General features: G+C 33.8%; 1 protein-coding gene across 1 annotated transcript in view; it reads left to right on the plus strand.

Moving 5' to 3' along the window:
- Positions 1 to 21,106, plus strand: part of LOC133205503 (Fanconi anemia group J protein homolog) — a 39,364-nt gene that overhangs the window by 3,636 nt on the left and 14,622 nt on the right. Inside the window, exons 2-10 of the mRNA XM_061341331.1 lie at positions 271 to 367; positions 4,624 to 4,735; positions 5,134 to 5,172; positions 5,291 to 5,371; positions 8,013 to 8,119; positions 12,499 to 12,620; positions 19,748 to 19,837; positions 20,401 to 20,494; positions 20,782 to 20,907. Of these exons, the coding sequence (XP_061197315.1) occupies positions 278 to 367; positions 4,624 to 4,735; positions 5,134 to 5,172; positions 5,291 to 5,371; positions 8,013 to 8,119; positions 12,499 to 12,620; positions 19,748 to 19,837; positions 20,401 to 20,494; positions 20,782 to 20,907 (861 nt within the window). The 5' untranslated portion in view covers positions 271 to 277. The remainder of the gene's footprint in view (positions 1 to 270; positions 368 to 4,623; positions 4,736 to 5,133; positions 5,173 to 5,290; positions 5,372 to 8,012; positions 8,120 to 12,498; positions 12,621 to 19,747; positions 19,838 to 20,400; positions 20,495 to 20,781; positions 20,908 to 21,106) is intronic.

Here is a 21,106-nt window from a genome sequence, read left to right on the forward strand (position 1 = left end):
AGTTATATCAATATCAGTACATATATACAGCATCTGTAAGGTACAAGTTATATCAATGTCAGTACATATATACAGCATCTGTAAGGTACAAGTTATATCAATGTCAGTACATATATACAGCATCTGTAAGGTACTAGTTATATCAATGTCAGTACATATATACAGCATCTGTAAGGTACAAGTTGTATCAATGTCAGTACATATATACAGCATCTGTAAGGTACAAGTTGTATCAATGTCAGTATAAGTGATGAGCTGTTAATATTATAGAGCAAGAATGGCCAGTGAGAAGAGACAGATGATTCATGGAGTAGAGGTGGTGTTTCCCTGTAAGCCGTATCCCTCTCAGTTCAGTATGATGGAAAAAGTAAGTACATGACCTATTATACAGTCAAACTCGCTTATAATGAAATTACTTATAAAGACCTCTCAGTTACAAGGAACTTTTTATGAATCCAGTGGAAGACTTTGTACTATCTATAGCTAGGAAGAATTTTGGTTACAAGGAAGTAGAATACAAAGTTCCTGTAACTTCATTATAACTGAGTTCTTACTGTATATGTATTAGGGAGTCAAGTATTAATCTAACCCAGACAGCTTTGTCCATTACAGTTGTACATTGTCTGAACAACTGGAAACTTCTTACATTATTGTTAAGGAATACTAGACCATTTAAAGGTCCAACCTGACTTTAGGGCTGAAACGATACGCCTCCTCCACAATACAATTCATATCGCAATACTTGTGTCACAATTCAATTTTTTCAATAGGATACATTTCAAAAAAGAAACAAATCATAAAGGTAAAGAAAACATGTATTAAGATTTCAAAAGGCAAATAAAAGGTGGAGATACAATTAAGAACACTGCTTGTGCTTCTGTAGAAGAAAAGAGCACTCTATTTGTGTCAATACTAGCAGTGGCAGTCTGCTCGGAAACTTTATCCGTCGCCATTTTTCTCCCTCGTGTTTGTAAAACTATTAAAATGAGGTCAAACCCAATCTATTTCAAGAAGTAAATGAACCCAATTATAAAAAAACGTATGAAACCGAAAATCGAGAAAGTAAATCGAACATTGAAAAGAGCAATTATATTGAACAATATCGATATTTCTGTAAATTGTTTCAGCCCTACCTGACTTGCTTAAAAGCATCATAGGATATGTTTTTTTTCCCCTTCAAATGATGGACCATTCCAGATGAAGAGATGATTGAAAAATTAGTGAAAGCAGGATGGATCATTAGAAGATCAGCAGAGGCTGAGCTTTGGTTCTGTAATTTTTGGGCCTACATTTTGCCTCATTATCATACCCCCCCCCCCCCCCCCCAAAAAAAAATCCCAGTGAATGAGTAAGCCAATATTCAATATTTAATAAGTCAAAAAAGATGATTTAAGTTTTACAGTCAATTTTTAAAAAATTCTTTGTGAACATCTATAAATGTTTCTTCTCAAAATTGCTGAATGTGTAGTATAATTTACATTTCTCACATGTTGGTATTGCCAACTTCCAGAATGAACTGTGCCTTTTGTCATTTTAATATTTGCCGTATGTTCCATTCCCTACAAGAAGATATGTGAAAGCCCCAATTATGATGATCTAATTAGTTTTGTATAGAACCACTGGTCCTACAAATGAACAAGAGGCCCAAGGGCCTTAACGGTCACCTGAGTATAATACAACAATTTAGAGGATCCATAGAGTATAAAATGAACTGAAAGGTGAAGCTTTGTTGCCCAAAAGCAAGAAAAATAGGGTGATCAGGATCAACAAAATAATTAATCTAGTTTTCATTAACAGTTCATAAATTAGGTTCTAATCTGTTCCCCATTTATCACTATCACCATACAGTATATTAACAAATTATCAGTGATTCTGAACTATTTTAATTCCTTGATGTAATCTCTTACATTGGATCTTTTGGTCTTTGATGAACATTGAATTAGACAAGTTATTTTTGTCTCATTTTTTATTTATCTATTACTTACAAGTCTACCTAATCATTTAAACTATAAAAGTACTTTATGTATTATACAATAAAAAATCTTGCATAAATCTCCTATTCTATTAACCTTTCAAGTACATTATTTACTGTGATTAATTATCAAAAGTAAATGGCAAAGGGGAATAACTCCTCTCAGTTGAATACAAATTAATATGCATTTTTACTACAGATTCACTATATTATCAATAGAGCCCCCCCTCCCCCCCCCCCCCCTCCCCCTAGCACCAGAACCCCTGACCTTGGGGCCATGAAATTCACAATTTTGGTAGAGAACCCTTGCTTATCATAACTATGTATTCAATTTGTTTCAATAATACCCAGGAGTAGAGAAGAAGATTTTCAAAGAAATAATGCACTTTCAATATATGATCTATATAGCGCCAGAACCCTTGACCCTGGGGCCATGATTTTCACAATTTTGGTAGAGTCACCCTTGCTTATCATAACTATGTATTCAATTTGTTTCAATAATACCCAGGAGTAGAGAAGAAGATTTTTCAAAGAAATAATGCACTTTCACTATATGATCTATATAGCCCCGCCCTAACACCAGAATGCCGACCCTGGGGCCATGAATTTCACAATTTTGGTAGAGTCTCCCTTGCTTATCATAACTATGTATTCCATTTGTTTCAATAATACCCAGGAGTAGAGAAGAAGATTTTTCAAAGAAATAATGCACTTTCACTATATGATCTATATAGCCCCGCCCTAGCACCAGAATCCCTGACCCTGGGACAATGAATTTCACTATTTTGGAAAAAGTATCCTTGTGCACCATTACTATGCACTTAGTTTGTTTAAATAAAACCCAGGAGCAGAGAAGAAGATTTTCAAAGAATTAATGCATTTTCACTATATAATCAATAGAGCCCTGCCCTACCACCAGAACCCCTGACCCAGGGGCCATGAAATTCACAATTTTGAAAAAGGCATCAATGCTTATCATAACCATGCACTTAGTTTGTTTATATAATATCCAGGAGCAGAGAAGAAGATTTTCAAAGAATTAATGCATTTTCACTATATAATCAATAGAGCCCTGCCCTACCACCAGAACCCCTGACCCAGGGGCCATGAAATTCACAATTTTGAAAAAGGCATCAATGCTTATCATAACCATGCACTTAGTTTGTTTAAATAATACCCAGGAGCAGAGAAGAAGACTTTCAAAGAATTAATGCATTTTCCCTATGTAATCAATAGAGCCCCGCCCTAACACCAGAACCCCCGACCCTGGGGCCATGAATTTCACAATTTTGGAAAAGGCATCATTGCTTGTCATAACCATGCACTTAGTTTGTTTAAATAATATCCAGGAGAAGAGAAGAAGATTTTCAAAGAAATAATGCACTTTCACTATATGATCTATATAGCCCCACCCTATCACCAGAACCCCTGACCCTGGGGCCATGAATTTCACAATTTAGGTAGAGGGCCCAATGCTTATTACAATCATGTAAACAGTTTGACTGCTTGATGTCTAGGAGTAAAGAAGAAGATTTTTAAAGATTGCATCAATTTTGGTGGTTTTAGCCTCACCCCTGGGGCCCCAGGGGGGCAGGGACCATGAAATTCACAATTTTTGTTCCCCTTCACCCAAAGATGCTATATGCCAAAATTGGTTGAAATTGGTTGAGCGGTTCTAGAGAAGAAGTTGAAAATGTTCAAAAGTTAACGCACGACGGACGACGCAGGACGACAGACAAAAACGGATAGCAATAGGTCACCTGAGTGACTCAGGTGACCTAAAAAATAATTACAGTCTATATAATATACCAGTAATTGAAATTTATATTTCTTAAATTTTGACGATTTGTACTGAAATTAAAAATGTTTAACTGGAAAGGATCTGTGTGTTTAAGTGGTTAATGTTTAAAAATTAATACAGTATCCTCTTCTCAATAAAAACAATGCCATTTCTTTAAATAATATGTAATCATTCTCCATTGTGATTAGTGTCTTATGAAGACCAGTGTAGACTAATTTTAATAATCCAAAGAAAATCTGTCAAAGAATGCTCATACTAGAAAAAAAAGACTTATGACTATTGGGCCCTTTTAGCCTCTTCTTTATTTTGAAATTCTTGTAAATGACAAGATATAATTCAAAATAAACCACATGTCAGATGAAAAGGATACTTGTAGAGCATTTTATGTTAAATCATATTTTCAAGCTTGAGGAAAATATATCATGATATATAGGCATCCAATCCTGGGAGTCTTGTTTTATAAAGAAACAACAAAAAACGGGGAAAAGTCCGGGAAGACTGAATATAAATGAAGAGTCTTATCTAATTCCAATAAATGATGATTGTCGGTTAATGTATTTGTTTATATATTTACAAACAATTATAGCTTAAAGCCCTTTTGTCAGAAATGAAATGAAAAACACATAAACCTTGTTTTGTTTCTTTCAGAATTAGACAAAAGTACATGTACATGTAATGGAAAATATATTGTAGTTTTACATACAACCATTTCAATGACAGAATCAAACTTTTCCTCTGTTCTCTGTTTTATTTTGAACTGTGGTTTTCATTAAATGTTATCAATGCAGGTATAAGGGACTTAATAATTATTTACTTGCAGTATTATTGTGAGACATGATTTTTTTTACAGGTGATAAAAGGAATAGAGAGGGGGGAGAACTGCCTATTGGAGAGCCCTACAGGCAGTGGCAAAAGTTTGGCCCTTTTGTGTTCTGCATTGGCCTGGCAGACTGCAGAGTACAGTTAGTAGAAAAATTTTTAAAGTATATTGTACATGACCTGAAATGGTCCATTCCATTCTTTGTAATAGTTTGCATAGCATTCTTGAATTTTGTTATACATACTTAATAGACTAGCTCCATTGACCATAGATTGCCAAAAGATTTGGCCTCTCCAATGAACAATAACAGTACAAAATTGTAATAATTTGAAATGAAGATAGAGACCTTGTAAGGTTTATAAAACAGGAAAGCTCGATTGCAAATATTAATGACTTAATTTGGACCAGATTTCTATTGGCGGTGATATGAATTTGATGAGTGACTTCTGTTGTATTACGGGCCTAAATCAAGGAAGGATTTGTATTATAAATGTCTATATTTTCTGAATTAGTTGAAATATGTCTATACTATACTTTTAGATAAAAGGGAAAAAGAGCTCTTAAATTCAAGTGACAAAGGTTTGTTAAACAGAAAGTGGCTACATTTCATATATTTTGATTTGTTCAGAGCACACAATTATTGCTTAAACAATATTTAGGAGTAGAAATGTGCTAGCAGTGTACATTTTGTTTACAGATACTAAGACACATTGTACTTGTAACAATGAAATAAAGAAAGAGAGTGAAAATAAATCCACAGAAAACAAGGCCAGAATTAGTGAGTATAGTCTACAGAGAACAAGGTCAGAATTTGTGTGTATAATGTCAGAATAAATCTACAGAGAACAAGGCCAGAATTAGTGAGTATAGTGTCCGAATAAATCTACAGAAAACAAGGTCAGAATTAGTGAGTATAGTGTCCGAATAAATCTACAGAGAAAAAGGTCAGAATTAGTGAGTATAGTGTCCGAATAAATCTACAGAGAACAAGGCCAGTATCAGTGAGTATAGTGTCCGAATAAATCTACAGAGAACAAGGCCAGTATCAGTGAGTATAGTGTCCGAATAAATCTACAGAGAACAAGGCCAGTATCAGTGAGTATAGTGTCCGAATAAATCTACAGAGAACAAGGTCAGAATTAGTGAGTATAGTGTCTGAATAAATCTACAGAGAACAAGGTCAGAATTAGTGAGTATAGTGTCTGAATAAATCTACAGAGAACAAGGCCAGTATCAGTGAGTATAGTGTCCGAATAAATCTACAGAGAACAAGGCCAGTATTAGTGAGTATAGTGTCCGAATAAATCTACAGAGAACAAGGCCAGTATCAGTGAGTATAGTGTCCGAATAAATCTACAGAGAACAAGGCCAGTATCAGTGAGTATAGTGTCCGAATAAATCTACAGAGAACAAGGTCAGAATTAGTGAGTATAGTGTCTGAATAAATCTACAGAGAACAAGGTCAGAATTAGTGAGTATAGTGTCCGAATAAATCTACAGAGAACAAGGTCAGAATTAGTGAGTATAGTGTCTGAATAAATCTACAGAGAACAAGGTCAGAATTAGTGAGTATAGTGTCTGAATAAATCTACAGAGAACAAGGTCAGAATTAGTGAGTATAGTGTCTGAATAAATCTACAGAGAACAAGGTCAGAATTAGTGAGTATAGTGTCTGAATAAATCTACAGAGAACAAGGCCAGTATCAGTGAGTATAGTGTCCGAATAAATCTACAGAGAACAAGGTCAGAATTAGTGAGTATAGTGTCTGAATAAATCTACAGAGAACAAGGTCAGAATTAGTGAGTATAGTGTCCGAATAAATCTACAGAGAACAAAGTTGGAATTAGTGAGTATAGTGTCCGAATAAATCTACAAAGAACAAGGTCAGAATTAGTGAGTATAGTGTCCGAATAAATCTACAGAGAACAAGGTCAGAATTAGTGAGTATAGTGTCCCAATAAATCTACAGAGAACAAGGTCAGTATCAGTGAGTATAGTGTCCCAATAAATCTACAGAGAACAAGGTCAGAATTAGTGAGTATAGTGTCCCAATAAATCTACAGAGAACAAGGTCAGAATTAGTGAGTATAGTGTCCCAATAAATCTACAGAGAACAAGGTCAGAATTAGTGAATATAGTGTCCCAATAAATCTACAAAGAACAAGGTCAGAATTAGTGAGTATAGTGTCTGAATAAATCTACAGAGAACAAGGTCAGAATTAGTGAGTATAGTGTCTGAATAAATCTACAGAGAACAAGGTCAGAATTAGTGAGTATAGTGTCCCAATAAATCTACAGAGAACAAGGTCAGAATTAGTGAGTATAGTGTCTGAATAAATCTACAGAGAACAAGGCCAGTATCAGTGAGTATAGTGTCCCAATAAATCTACAGAGAACAAGGTCAGAATTAGTGAGTATAGTGTCCGAATAAATCTACAGAGAAAAAGGTCAGAATTAGTGAGTATAATGTCCGAATAAATCTACAGAGAACAAGGCCAGTATTAGTGAGTATAGTGTCCCAATAAATCTACAGAGAACAAGGTCAGAATTAGTGAGTATAGTGTCCCAATAAATCTACAGAGAACAAGGTCAGAATTAGTGAGTATAGTGTCCCAATAAATCTACAGAGAACAAGGTCAGAATTAGTGAATATAGTGTCCCAATAAATCTACAAAGAACAAGGTCAGAATTAGTGAGTATAGTGTCTGAATAAATCTACAGAGAACAAGGTCAGAATTAGTGAGTATAGTGTCTGAATAAATCTACAGAGAACAAGGTCAGAATTAGTGAGTATAGTGTCCCAATAAATCTACAGAGAACAAGGTCAGAATTAGTGAGTATAGTGTCTGAATAAATCTACAAAGAACAAGGTCAGAATTTGTGTGTATAATGTCAGAATAAATCTACAGAGAACAAGGCCAGAATTAGTGAGTATAATGTCAGAATAAATCTACAGAGAACAAGGTCAGAATTAGTTAGTATAATGTCAGAATAAATCTACAGAGAACAAGGCCAGAATTAGTGAGTATAGTGTCCGAATAAATCTACAGAGAACAAGGTCAGAATTAGTGAGTATAGTGTCCAAATAAATCTACAGAGAACAAGGTCAGAATTAATGAGTATAGTGTCCGAATAAATCTACAGAGAACAAGGCCAGAATTAATGAGTATAGTGTCAGAATAAATCTACAGAGAACAAGGTCAGAATTTGTGTGTATAGTGTCAGATTAAATCTACAGAGAACAAGGCCAGAATTAATGAATATAGTGTCAGAAAAATATACAGAGAACAAGGCCAGAATTAATGAGTGTGTAGTGTAAAACTTAATTTACAGAGAACATTTTTCTTTCGGTATAGAGAATGTTACAATTAAATGGAGTATGTCATTATGTGTAATAACTTTTGTTTTGTTGGTATAGAGAATGTCCTGAGTGCTATTTCTGCCAGCCCCTCAGGCTTTGGAGATAATGATGAGGAGGATTTCCAGCAGCCAGGTAATTTTAGAACACCTGGAAACCTTAAACAGGTAAAGAACTCAGTCATACTAATTAATTTTAATTATCTGCTGTATATAGCAAATGATTTACCAGGCATCATTTATTGTACCCTGCTTACACTGAAAGGGGGGATATTAATTTGGGTCTGTCCATCTGTCATTCTGTCTGTGTGTAACACTTCCATTCCAAGATGATATCTCTAAAAACCTTTGAGCTTTTGAAATGAAATTTTATATCACAACTCCCTATGGCCTAAAGAAAACCCCTATCGATTTTGAGGTCAAAGGTCAGAAACTCATACATTGCAAATAACAGTTTCCAGATGATAACTTCAGTTTTCTTTGAGCTGTTTAAAAATGAAATTCAATATCACCACTCCCTATGGCATTAAAAAGACCCCTATTGATTTTAAAGTCGAAGGTCAAGGTCATAGATTTTAACATTTTGCAAAAAATGGTTCCAGAATGATATATTTAGTCTTCTCTGATGACTTAAAAAGACCCCTATTTATTTTTAGGTCAAAAGGTCAAATATCAAAATCAGAAATTCGTACAATGCAAAATTAATTACCAGAGAATAATTTTAGTTTTCCTTGAGCTTTTTCTATAAAATTTTCAGTGTTTTCCCTAAGAACCAGCTATCAACCAAATTGACCACTTTAATGTTTTATTTATTTCTCAACATGTGTGATGATTTATTGAAAAAGCTGCCCCTAACAAATTTTTTTTATCCCCATTGTCTGTTCCATGACTTTGGTCCCTAGTGAGGTTAAATCATATAAAAAGTGCATTGTATTTTTAGAAATCTATATTTTTATTCTTGGTGCATTCCTCTGTCCCACATTTCAAGAGTGAAGGTCTCATATATATATTGAGTTGAGTTGATGATGTTATGAAACTCATTTGAGGTATGGCCTCTTGAAAAAAAAAAATTCTGGAAGCTTCATACTGTAGAAGCTCAAAGAACTATAGCACACTTGATACGCATTTTCACCTACTGTAGTAGTGATTTCTCAAATACATTTTTTAACCAGTATTTTGATATCCAATCTTAGTTTGTACATTAGTAAACTCAATTTATACAATAAAAGTATTGGAATATTAATAGTTTCCTTAGACGATTAATATGGAAATTATTTAGTTTGTATGGATTATATAGTAAATATTAAGGTAGCTACCTAAACTATGACGAACTGTTGCCAAAGGCCACCCTTAACCAGAAAAACAACCTCTGAATAATTTTATTTGGGTATGACTGTACCTTATTACATTTAGATAATTTTGGTTAAAGATGGTCTTAGTATTGAAAATGATAAAAATATATATTCAATTTTCCTTCTCCTATTTCTGTAGGATTTACTAATCTGTCTTAAATTTATCATAAGAACATCAACGACTTCGTGGTGCAGTGGTATGATCGCTGGGCTGAAAATCTTATGATTCATAGATCAAGACCAGTATTTTCCATTCATGTGCTTTCAAATTTTTTTTTTTTTTTTTTTTGCGTTTCTTTTCTACTTTTTTAAAAATATTTTATAATGAACACAATTTCGAAATTTCAATACACGTTACACTTTGAAAGTGTCTCGGGAAAAGACAGTTCTAAACTATTTTATTAAATTTTACAAATTTGTACCTCCTTGATTTATTGTTAAAGATTTTCTTAACCTTTTGTCTCAAAATTAGAGTAATGAGCATGTAAATGACTTTTATATGTATTACTTGCACTTAAGAAAATATAATACACGTCCACAAATGATTTTAGATAAGTTGGCTTTGAATTGAACAAGAATGTCTATAAATAGAAATGGGTGATTTCCTTTTAAATTCTCGAGTCGGCTGTGTTGTCGGCAAGGCAGCTATGGCTCTTTTTGTGGGGATAAAATTTCATTTATTTGTCATCTAAAACGGTTTAATGGGCATTTAATTTCTTTGTTTCAAAAGTAACCCTATTCAATATATAGTCATATAAAAATTTTGTGTGGGATTTTATTTCGTTGAGAATTATTAACAATGAAATAAAAGAAATTTAATTCCCAACGAATATTTTTGCTTTTACAGTACTTTTGTGTTATGATTTGGTACTAAATACATTAAGGATATGATGTGAAATTATAGTATAATATTACAGTTGAACTTTGGTATATCAAACACTGATATTTGGAATACCATGGATATGTCAAAGTGATTTGAAAGTCCCAAACGCATATTCCTTAAGTATTTTACCCTGGATATCTCAAATCCTCGGATATTCCAAAGAATTTTCTTGATCCCATCAAGTTTGAGATAATGAGGTTTGACTATAATTAGTAAATAGATGAGTTAATTGTTACATGTATGAATTTCCTTCAAGGATGTACTGTAAGTTTGACAAAGTCATACAAAGGTGAAATTGTACATAGGGATTAATTGTAGACATAAGTGACTGCAGCAAGAATCAGAATTTAAATTGTTTCTAACATCTAACATTGTCTGTCACACTAAAGGTCAATGTAAGTAATTGCCTGCACTCTGATACATATTACCTAACCTGTTAATGGATTTGATGATAAATGTAAATCATCTAAGTTTTAACCTCTCTAGGATCTTCATAGTTTTTATGCCGCGCCATGAATATGGCCGGGGCATATAGTGTTTGTCATGTCCGTCTTCCGTCTCCTTCCGTCACACTTTGCGTTTAGCTCTGTTCAAAGCTCAGTTTCAAAGAAACTATCCAAGGTATTTTTATCAAAATTCATATGCTGATAGATATTGATGAGGGCTATGCAACTGCATCAACATTTTTTGACCTTGACCTTTCCTTTGACATTGACCTCACTTTTCTTAAATTAGTGTTTAGCTTTGTTTTCAAGATACCATTCAAGATAGTGTAATCAAACGTCATATGTTGATACATACTGATGTAAGCTATTCAACTGCATCAACATTTTTTGACCTTGACCTTTCCTTTGACTTGACCTCACTTTTCTTAAACTAGTGTTTAGCTCAGTTTTAAAGATACCATTCAAGATATTGTAATCAAACTTCATATGTTGATACATACTGATGGGAGCTATTCAACTGCATCAACATTTTTTGACCTTGAACTTTCCTTTGACCTTGAACTTACTTTTCTTAAATTAGTTTCAAACTTCATATGCTGATACATACTGGTGTAAGCTATTCAATTGCATCAATATTTTTGGACCTTGACCTTTCCTTTGACCTTGACCTCACTTTTCTCAATTTGTGTTTAACTCAGGTTTAAAGAAACCATTCATAATATTTTTCTTATCAAACTTCATATACTAATACATACTGATGTAACCTTTTCAACTGCATCAACATTTTATGACCTATACCTATCCTTTGACCTTAACTTCAATTATTTTGAATTAGTGTTTAGCTCAGTTTTTAATAAACCATTCAAAATATTTTTATCAAACTTAATATGCTGATATGTATTTGTTAGAACTATTCAACTGCATCAAAAACGGCTTACCTTGAACTTTCCTGTGACCTTGACCTCACTTTTCTTAAATTTGCATTTTGCTTAATTTTAAAGAAACCATTTAAGATATATTTATGTAAGCTTATGCACTAATACATAATTTGGTAAAAATTTATCATCTATATACAACTTTTTAGACTTCAATTTCAATTTTAAAGAAACTATTCAAGATATTCTCATCAAATTTCATACATTAATACAAATTTTCATTTTGCATTACTAATGTAACCTCGGTGGGGCATTCATGTTCTATGGACATATTTCTAGTTTATGTACACAAGAATAAGGATATTTTTATTGGGTAATAATATTCATTGCATTATAAACATATGTATATTGTTTGACAGTTAATGTACACATCTGTAATGGACATTGAAATGATATAACAGGGGAAATAGTTTTTTTGTTATGTTCTTATAATCCAGAGCCCGGTTAGCCAGAACCTGTTATCTTTAACCTTGACCTGTGATTTAGGGCATATGGATGTCAAACAAGGAGTAAAACTACAAGAAATATACAAATCACAAACAAATTATCAGATTGCACATTAGTAAATTTTTGTTTGACATCCGCATGCCCAAATCAAAAGTTTAGGTAAATAATGAAAAAAAAAATCATGAATTGAATTTTAGCTGGGCATTACAACTTATATCCAGACCCTGTTTAATGCTGCATGGTATCCACTTTTGAGAATATTCCATGTTTTTAAATTTTGAGGTGTTGGTTTCCAGTTTTGACTTTTTTTGTAATAAGTAAAAACAGTAATAATGCCAATATGATGTACACATGACCTTGAACTTTGACCTCCTAACATAACCTATAAACATTGTTCAAACTGAATGGAAAATTCTAGTTGATTAATTCAATGTGTATATTTACAGCCAACCAGATTTGCGTGATTATGTCAATCTATTTTTAGAATGCTAGAAGACACCTTCCTATTTCGTATGAGACATCATCCCCAGTTGATGAACCTGCAGCAAATGTGGAATCTCCAGAACCTTGTACATGTTGTGCTGGTGATGGACCAAAAGCTAGAAAGTAAGTTATGAACAGTACGTACTGGTTCTGCTGACAAAGCAGGTAACAACATTGTCTTTGTTTGTAAGGCTCATTATATTAAATGTATTTTAGAGGAATTTGGATTTAATTCTACAAGTGGTAATCCAACTTATACTCATAGTTCCCTTTCTAAGGAAGAAATTCTTCAAAATCATTTGTCAGTTTTGAATATTTTTAATATTCCAAACAACCAAAATGAATTTGAATTACCATATCTATATTGGATTCTGAAACTTCATAAAAATCCTTACAAAGATACATAGTGGGTTCCAGTAAATGTTCAACCAAGCATCTTTCTTTACTCCAAGGGTTTTTTTTAGGGGTCGTAGGGGGCCTGTATTCGGCCCCATTCCCAACGGTAAAAAGTGTGTGTTTTTCCCAATTTCATCGAAGAAAATTCCCAAAAGAGGAAAATAATTATCATTTCAGAAAAAAATCCCGATGTTAGTGAAAAGTAATCGGGATCGGTGTTCAAAAAAATCTAAAACGCATGCTCCAAATAAAGGCCGCCATATTGTCACCATGTCACACAATTCAAAGTATTATAGAAAAAAAAAATAAAACTAGGTGATACCAAGCAAGTTAAACCGATTTACACATACTTTTCCAACCATACTCAAAGTGAAACTCAAACCACGACTTCTGATGCCGAATGTCAGAGTAGCCAAAGCAGACTTGTCGAAACCCGTCGGTCCTGTCGGCAAGGCCGGTAAAAAATTGTCTGGACTAATATCTTTTAAGAAAACGTCGGTCCAAATGACCGTTTGAAAAAATCGAGCGTGACGCAAATTTAAAAAAAGATCGGGATCCGTAACTGAAGGTCACAAACGGTAGAGTTAAGTAATAGACTCTTCCGTCACAAACACAGACGAGATGGCCGTGTGCGCGGCGTAGTCAGACGAGATGGCCGTGTGCGCGGCGTAGTGACGATGGTCAATTTAAATTGTTACAGGAAAGACATAAAATATGTTATTTATGTCTCTTATCAAAGACTCTCTATCCTAAGAAAAGAAAATTGTGAGATTGAAGGCTGTTGAAAAATATTAAAGGGCATTTTGGTGCTGTTATTTATTTTCCTTTCTCAGCGTCAAAATAAGATCTGGTCTGACAAAACTTCGTCCGGTCCGACAGAACATTTGACTCTGTCAGACTAAATGTCTGACAGTGATTTCAAAATTTCAACAAGTCTGCCAAAGTGAAACTCAACCCACCACTTCCGATGCTGATTGTCGGCCTCCACCGAACAATAACAGTAGTGAGTCTGAGGGTAGACAGACATCTCGGCCCAACGACACCTCGGCCCGTCACGCTTGACATCTCGGCCCTAACAGGTCGGCCCAAGATTGTTGACACGTCGGCCCATATAAAAGACACCTCGGCCCAAGCAAAATTTTACGATGGAAAAAAAAATTAACAGATTAACCCAGCGTTTGAATTGATATCATTGGTGTTATTATTCTTTCTGACAATTAAATGATTTTTTAAAAATAAAAAATGGGGGTCTTTGATAGATATAATCGTTTTATTTTTCCAACTTAGTTAGATCAGGCTTTCATTTACATCTTTTTCTTGTGGAAAATGTTTTTCTTAAGAAATTATTCAATTACTGTCTCCCAATTAAGTCTGCTCTTAATTACCGTAACCCCTGTTGTCACCAATATAACAAGCACTTGACCCCCCAAAGGATGCGCTGTGGTATTTTGTTTGTTTATCAATTAGCACTTAATTAATAGCATTAAATCGTCAATGTGCTCGTGGAAGATTTTTTTTTTAATCTTGATAGTTTATTCATATACTTTTTTCAATCAACATTTTAATTCAAGTCCCAAAATTGGAAATATATACATGTACATGTATTTCATAGTTAAATTTTGCTTGGGCCGAGGTGTCTTATGCATGGGCCAACCAGTCTTAAATCTTGGGCCGACCCGTCTGAGCCGAGATGTCATTGGGCCGAAATGTCAATGGGCCGAGGTGTCGTTGGGCCGAGGTGTCTGACATTCAGTCTGAGAATGATTCATGTACATGTAAAACACGTTAATAAATGCCTTGCAATTGATGAAGTTATTCTTATTTAACATTATTTAGAAAAATGTTAAGTATGACATTTTTCCCAATTTCAACCAAATGTCGCTAATTTTTCCCAAATGGAAAGGCCCAGGCCCTTATTTTTAAGACCTAAAAAAAACCCTGACTCCTCACTAGGATATTAACAGTGGTGAAGGAGAAACTTCAAGAGTAATGTGCAACAATATATTCGAGAAGAGGTGTAAATAAGATGTGGATGCTTAAAAATTCCAAGGAACTTTTGGAAAATTTGAAATCACAAGAATTTACCAAAATCAACAGCTTAAAAACTTACGACTTTTCAACTTTATACACAACCATGCCCCATCATAAATTAAAGTCCAGGCTTTTTGATATCATTGACAGCTGCTTTTTCAATAAAAATGGAACTCGTAAATTTACTTACCTTTTTTTTTTGTCATTGGTCATTTACAAAATTATTTTGTTAAAAAGCATTCTGATTGTACCCACAAGTACTCTGAAGTTGACATTAAAAAGATGATTGAGTTTCTATGTGGTTTCTGGAGACCAGGTCTTCCAACAATCTATTGGAATTTCCATGGGTACCAATTGCGCCCCGTTATTAGGAGACCTTTTTTTGTATTCATATGAAGCAGAATTTGTCCAAAATCTTACACATGAAAAGAAGAAAACACTTGCTGTGGCCTTCAACTCGACATTTAGATATATCGACGACGTATTGTCAATTAACAATGGTTATTTCCATTCTGATGTCGACAGGATATATCTCTATGAGCTTGAGATAAAAGATACCACAGAGTCTGACACATCTGTTTCATATTTGGATATTTTACTTGAAAAAGACGTTAATGTTAATCTAACAACCAAGCTTTATGATAAACGTGATGACTTTAACTTTTCAATCATCAACTTCCCTTACTTATGAAGCAATATACCTTCATCACCTGCATATGGGGTTTATATCTCTCAGTTAATTCAATACGCAAGAGCATGCTCTACGTATGTATAATTTCTAAAACGAGGTAAATTATTGACAAACAAGTTGATGAAACAAGAGTATCAGCTGTCTCGTTTAAAGTCATCATTTCGTAAGTTCTATGGTCGATACAATGACCTTGTCAGCAAATACAATTTATCATTGAGTCAAATGCTGACTGACGTTTTTCACACTAATTGTTAGGCCATTATTTACACACTGAATTGTCGACAGATTTTTCCGTTATTACCCGATCATGACAAGGAGCACACGGCGGGTGTGACTGGTCGGCAGGGGATGCTCACTCCTCCATGGCACCTGATCCCACCTCTGATGTTTGGAGGTCCATGTTTGCTCTGCTCCTATTTTGTATTGTTTAATGGACTTTTGAGCTTGAATACTGTTCATTATCTCCATATATTTAATTACACAAACCCACATCCAGATAGAAATTGACAGAATCAAAGTTGGCTGGATAGGCAACAATAAAAGATTGTGTGTTTCTGATTGTTTGTTTATGTGTACTGTCAGTATATTTAGAGGCAGATTTGATAAATTGGTGGGAAAAGGTTACTTTGTAATTCTGACTCATTTAATAGTACCAGGAAAGAAGTGTTAAACTTCACTACAAGTATGATAATTTTATTCTCAAGTATTCTTTGGAGGCCACATTTTGGATTTTTTAGGAAGTTTACAGGAGAATTATATTAGAAAAACAGTAGATAAATATAAGAAATATGACATGCACCAAGGATTACCTCATGGCTTTTAAATGGGGGGGGGGCAGTGCAAGAGGGAAGGAAAGAGCACTTGTTTTCTATTTATAACATCAGCATCCTACCTTTACCCCACCCAGTGCTGTTGTTTTAATTGTTTGGTAATTACAAAAACTGACTATTACAAGGTACATGTAGAGTCAAATATGTTTAACCTTTCAAGTAACTCATTTTGTAGGTCACATGTTGAAGTCAGGGTTATAAGTTAATTTTAAAAAAATAGATTATATTTTCTTGTAAATGAGTAATAAAGCAAACGAGGCATGTTCATATATATATATTTACTTACCTCTCTCTAATGAATTGTGACATTTAATCTGAAGTGTCATCATCAGCCTCAGGAATGACATTATATACGTATCATTTGTCTCCTGAATAATTCAGTCATTATTAAGATATTATTTTCTTTTACCTGCGTAAATGGTTGTTAAAATGTCTGGCTTTACATTCCCCTTTTCTCAGAAATTTTGTATAACAGTATATCACTCACACATTACCCAGTGAAGGCATTAGACAATGAGAAGTCATTACATGTAAATTTACACATGATTTGAATTAATTTGATCATGATAAACTAGGTAGACAAGACCACCCAACATGTGGGATTACTTCATTTGTAAACAATGTGACACAGAGGTTGAAACATTGGTGATGGTTTTAGCAATAAATGTGCGATGATAAATAAGGGTTCACACCTCGCTTGTCAGCTAACAGAGGGTTTGTCTACTCTGAGGTGCCGGGTCGCGTTTGATTGATTGGGCCACCAACGTGTGATTTCTGTAAGGTCTATACTAAGTATCCATAGTCTTCCCCAGAGGCTTCATGGACTGTCGGCACCTTGCTGACGTCCTGTTACATTATTCATGAACCTCCCAAGCTTGTGTCTCTTATAGATAGACCTGCCACTCATCCTAATCAGGTTTTTAGCAAACTCTGATCAGAAAATTGCTGTCAAAATATTGGTATGGATTTTATCTTTCAGTGGTTTCTTTTTTAAAATAATGACAATTTTGATGCCAGTAAAAAAGGAAAAAATTCATATGTCTGTTTTTAATTTTTTTATATGTTCAAGAATTGATTGTAGATAATTATCCTGGTACAATTTTTTCTTTATATTTTTGTTTCGTTAATAAATACATATAAGTTTTCCCCCCAACAATGGATTGTTTAAAATCCATCTGTGATTTCTTGGTCAGTACTATGTAGGCCTCACAGTTTGTGGTTAATTAGAATGATAAAACTTCTAGTGATGTGATTTAGAACAACAAATAATTTTATTAAGGCAAAGTAATGGACAAAAGTGAAATAGAACTAAAGAAAAAAAAGCTCGAACTGACTAGATGATTTGATTTGGGGTCTGTAATCTCCGAAATCAGTGTTTGGCCAACCAAATAATCACAGATTGCCAGATATAGAGAAATGAAATTGACAACATTATAGGTTTCAAATCCAATTGCTTTTTGCACAAGGGAAAACAAAATTGGCTAGATGGGGAAATAGAATTAGGCCATTTGGGGAGTTTAGCGTGGTCATTTTCACCAATTGTGTAAGAATCTTTGAAGATGTTCTTGTCAGGAAATGGACGATGGATGTTTAGTGAGGCTTGTTACAGCAATAGTCCGATAAATTGCAGCAATACGGCTTTCATCCCAGCATAAAGGAAATCAGTATGACATTACTTAATTAAGTTGGTGACTTTGAATGGTGTTTTTTTCCTCTGAATAGTTTTGATGTATGCTGATGCAGTATTTAACTTGATCAGCACTGTCAGATTTACAGATAATGAGCGAATAGTCCAAGTAAGAGATATTGACGGGCCAATGAAACTGACATCTTCATTTTCCCATCTGATTAAGTTTATGCGTGGATCAGGATTGCTTTGTAGATAAAATACATTTAAAATTGACAATGTGTCTGATTCTAAATGTTATATAATGTCTTGTATGTGGTTCTGTGTTACCAAACATTAGATTACTAGTAACACATAAAACTCCATTTCTTCTTTTCTTTGCAATTTAAGTATCATTTAAAATACTCTGCAAATTGATATTTACATAAAATCAATTTGATTGATGAGGGGAAATAGTTACAACAAACTGCACAAATTGAAATTTAAAGAAATCGCTTTACTTTGAGAAAATTGAAGTCATTAGCTGGAATATTTGAATTTACTGTGTACTTATCTAGAGAGGAGAAGGTCAACATAGCAGTGAAAAAATTAATTTGATTTGTCTAACTGATTTCATATATACATAAGATTATGAAAGACAAGACTAGGAGAAAGAATAATTTACATGTATAAGGCAGAATTAAAAATAATAAATACATTGGGATTCTAACTTAGGGCAGATTTTGAACACACCCCCCCCCCCCACCCCAAAAAACAAGGAAAGAGGGATTAGGTGCATTATGCTAGTTACTGCTACATTGAACTATGTGTATTTATAATTTATATGTAGAAAAGCAAAGCATGCTCTGTCAAATATATTAAGAAACTGTATTTAAGCATTCTTAGCTACCCTAATTATGGGTTATTTACACTAAGTGTGAAGTATGTATACTGTGGAATCATCATTGTTTGTGGTGGTCAATGTTTATGGGTAACCAAAATTTTAGTGGTTTGTGGGGACGAAATTTTGTGGGTAATTTGCATATTTTATTAAGATAAATAATTGTACTGTGCTTAATGTATGTGTGTTTCAATGTTTGTGGGGATGTATTAATTCGTGGGTAAGGGTTACTAGCGAAAGCCACGAACATTGATCCCCCACGAACAATAATGATTTAACAGTACCTGACAGAAAAACTATGTGAGGATGTAAATTTATGTAACTATGCATTTTCGCCCCTTGGTGGGGGTGGGGGGAGGGGCATGAGGGGATACAAATTGGATATTTGGCTAGCGAGGATGGTAAATATGTGGTCATGCAATTTATATCATGTATTTAAAAGAGAAAAATTGCAATTTATACCTTATTATTGATAATACATGTACATACATTGTATATATGGCCATCTTTGGAAAAAAAAGTTAGCGTTCCCTCTCCCGACTCAGGGAAAAATAAAAAATTGGGTAGGAGGTCAAGGGAAATTTTTTTTTCAGAAATTTTCAACATTCATTCAAAATTCAATAAATGAAATTAGAATACCCTGGTAGTTGTTGACAGGATGAGCAATTTCAGTATTTTAATTAAAAGAATTGTTTTCTGGAGGTTGAAAAAAAGTACTGGGCCAGGTCATATTAAATTCGTCAGGAAAGGGCAACCAGACATTTTTTTAAAGAAGGCCAAATTGTCTTTTTCCAGAGTCCCTAAGATTTACTTTGGTACAAGGACACATAAACAGATTGCACAGATTATCAGAGAGTTGAAGAAGACAGCTTACAGAGAGGTCAAGTAAGTAATACAAGAGAACAAAAATGAAGATTTCTCAAAAGAAAAGCAAAGTTTATAAATTGTCCAATGGGCACATGAGCATCTTCATGTACTGTAGATTCATATTTGTTTAAATCATGTTTGTTAAAGTCATGATTAACCCAAAATTGAGTTTCAAAGGTTTACGTAGTTACATGTAAGTGATGTTAAAGTGAAAATCATCATCAGAAATAGGTTACAGTTTGTCAGTTAATATTCAGTCATCCTTTTTGTAGTATTGTAGATCTCATTTATTCAGACCAGTATCTTGTCACAGCAGATGCCGGAAATTTATTAAAGATTATATAGTAGATATCTTTTCTTTGTTTATTCATTCATTTTTTAAGAAAACAGCAAATTTAACATGTAAAAAATTAATTTATATAATCACAGACCTCAAAGCCATTAAATGGACAAATATAGAACAATTCAGTTTGGAGCAACGTGATTCAGTTGAGCACATTGTTGCTTACCATCCATTTGTATCAGTTATTAACTGCTGGCAGTTTAAATACCGTTTTTGATCTTAATTCTCTCTGATGTAGAATGACCATTTTGGCAGCCCGAGAACACACATGTATCCACCCAGCTGTCAGTCAAATGAGGGGCAAGAACGAGGGGTGTAAGGAATTACTAGATGTATGTGTTTTACTTTATACAACCTTACAATCACTTCAGATTTTATAACAGTTTATTTATATGATAATTATGATAGTGAAAATTAACAAATATGATGCATAATCAGTAGACTGGTCAAAAGTCCTCAAACTTATAGCAGCAAAAATGGATTTTCTTGTATAACATTGTACAAATATTCCTGTGCGAAATTAAAAATTTATACAGTACTTAGCAGTATCATTGCAAAAAGAAATGAATGAGATAATTTTACAAAAATTAATACATGTACCATCCATACTCAATTTCAGGGTCCTGGATGTAAATTTAATGACCGTTTGAAGAGGATCCCAGCAACGCAGGACTTTGTGAAGAAGCATGGCCTAACTGAGGCATGGGATATTGAGGATTTTGTGGGACTTTCTAAAACTCTCAAGGTATATGTTCCTAACATTTCACAAAATAATGTCTCAACATTACAGATCACAATATACGAGGGGTGATCAAAAAGTTCGCGAACTAATTGAATTACTTCCATAAAAGAAATGAAATAAGTTTTCAGTGTTCATTATTTTTTAACATAGTCCTCTCCTATTTAAATGCACATCTGCCACTGTTCTGCCCATGCGCAAATCA

Source organism: Saccostrea echinata, unplaced genomic scaffold (genome assembly GCF_033153115.1).
Source record: "Saccostrea echinata isolate AGI-Se365-2 ecotype Australia unplaced genomic scaffold, CSIRO_AGI_Sech_v1 ptg000054l, whole genome shotgun sequence".
NCBI lineage: Eukaryota > Metazoa > Mollusca > Bivalvia > Ostreida > Ostreidae > Saccostrea > Saccostrea echinata.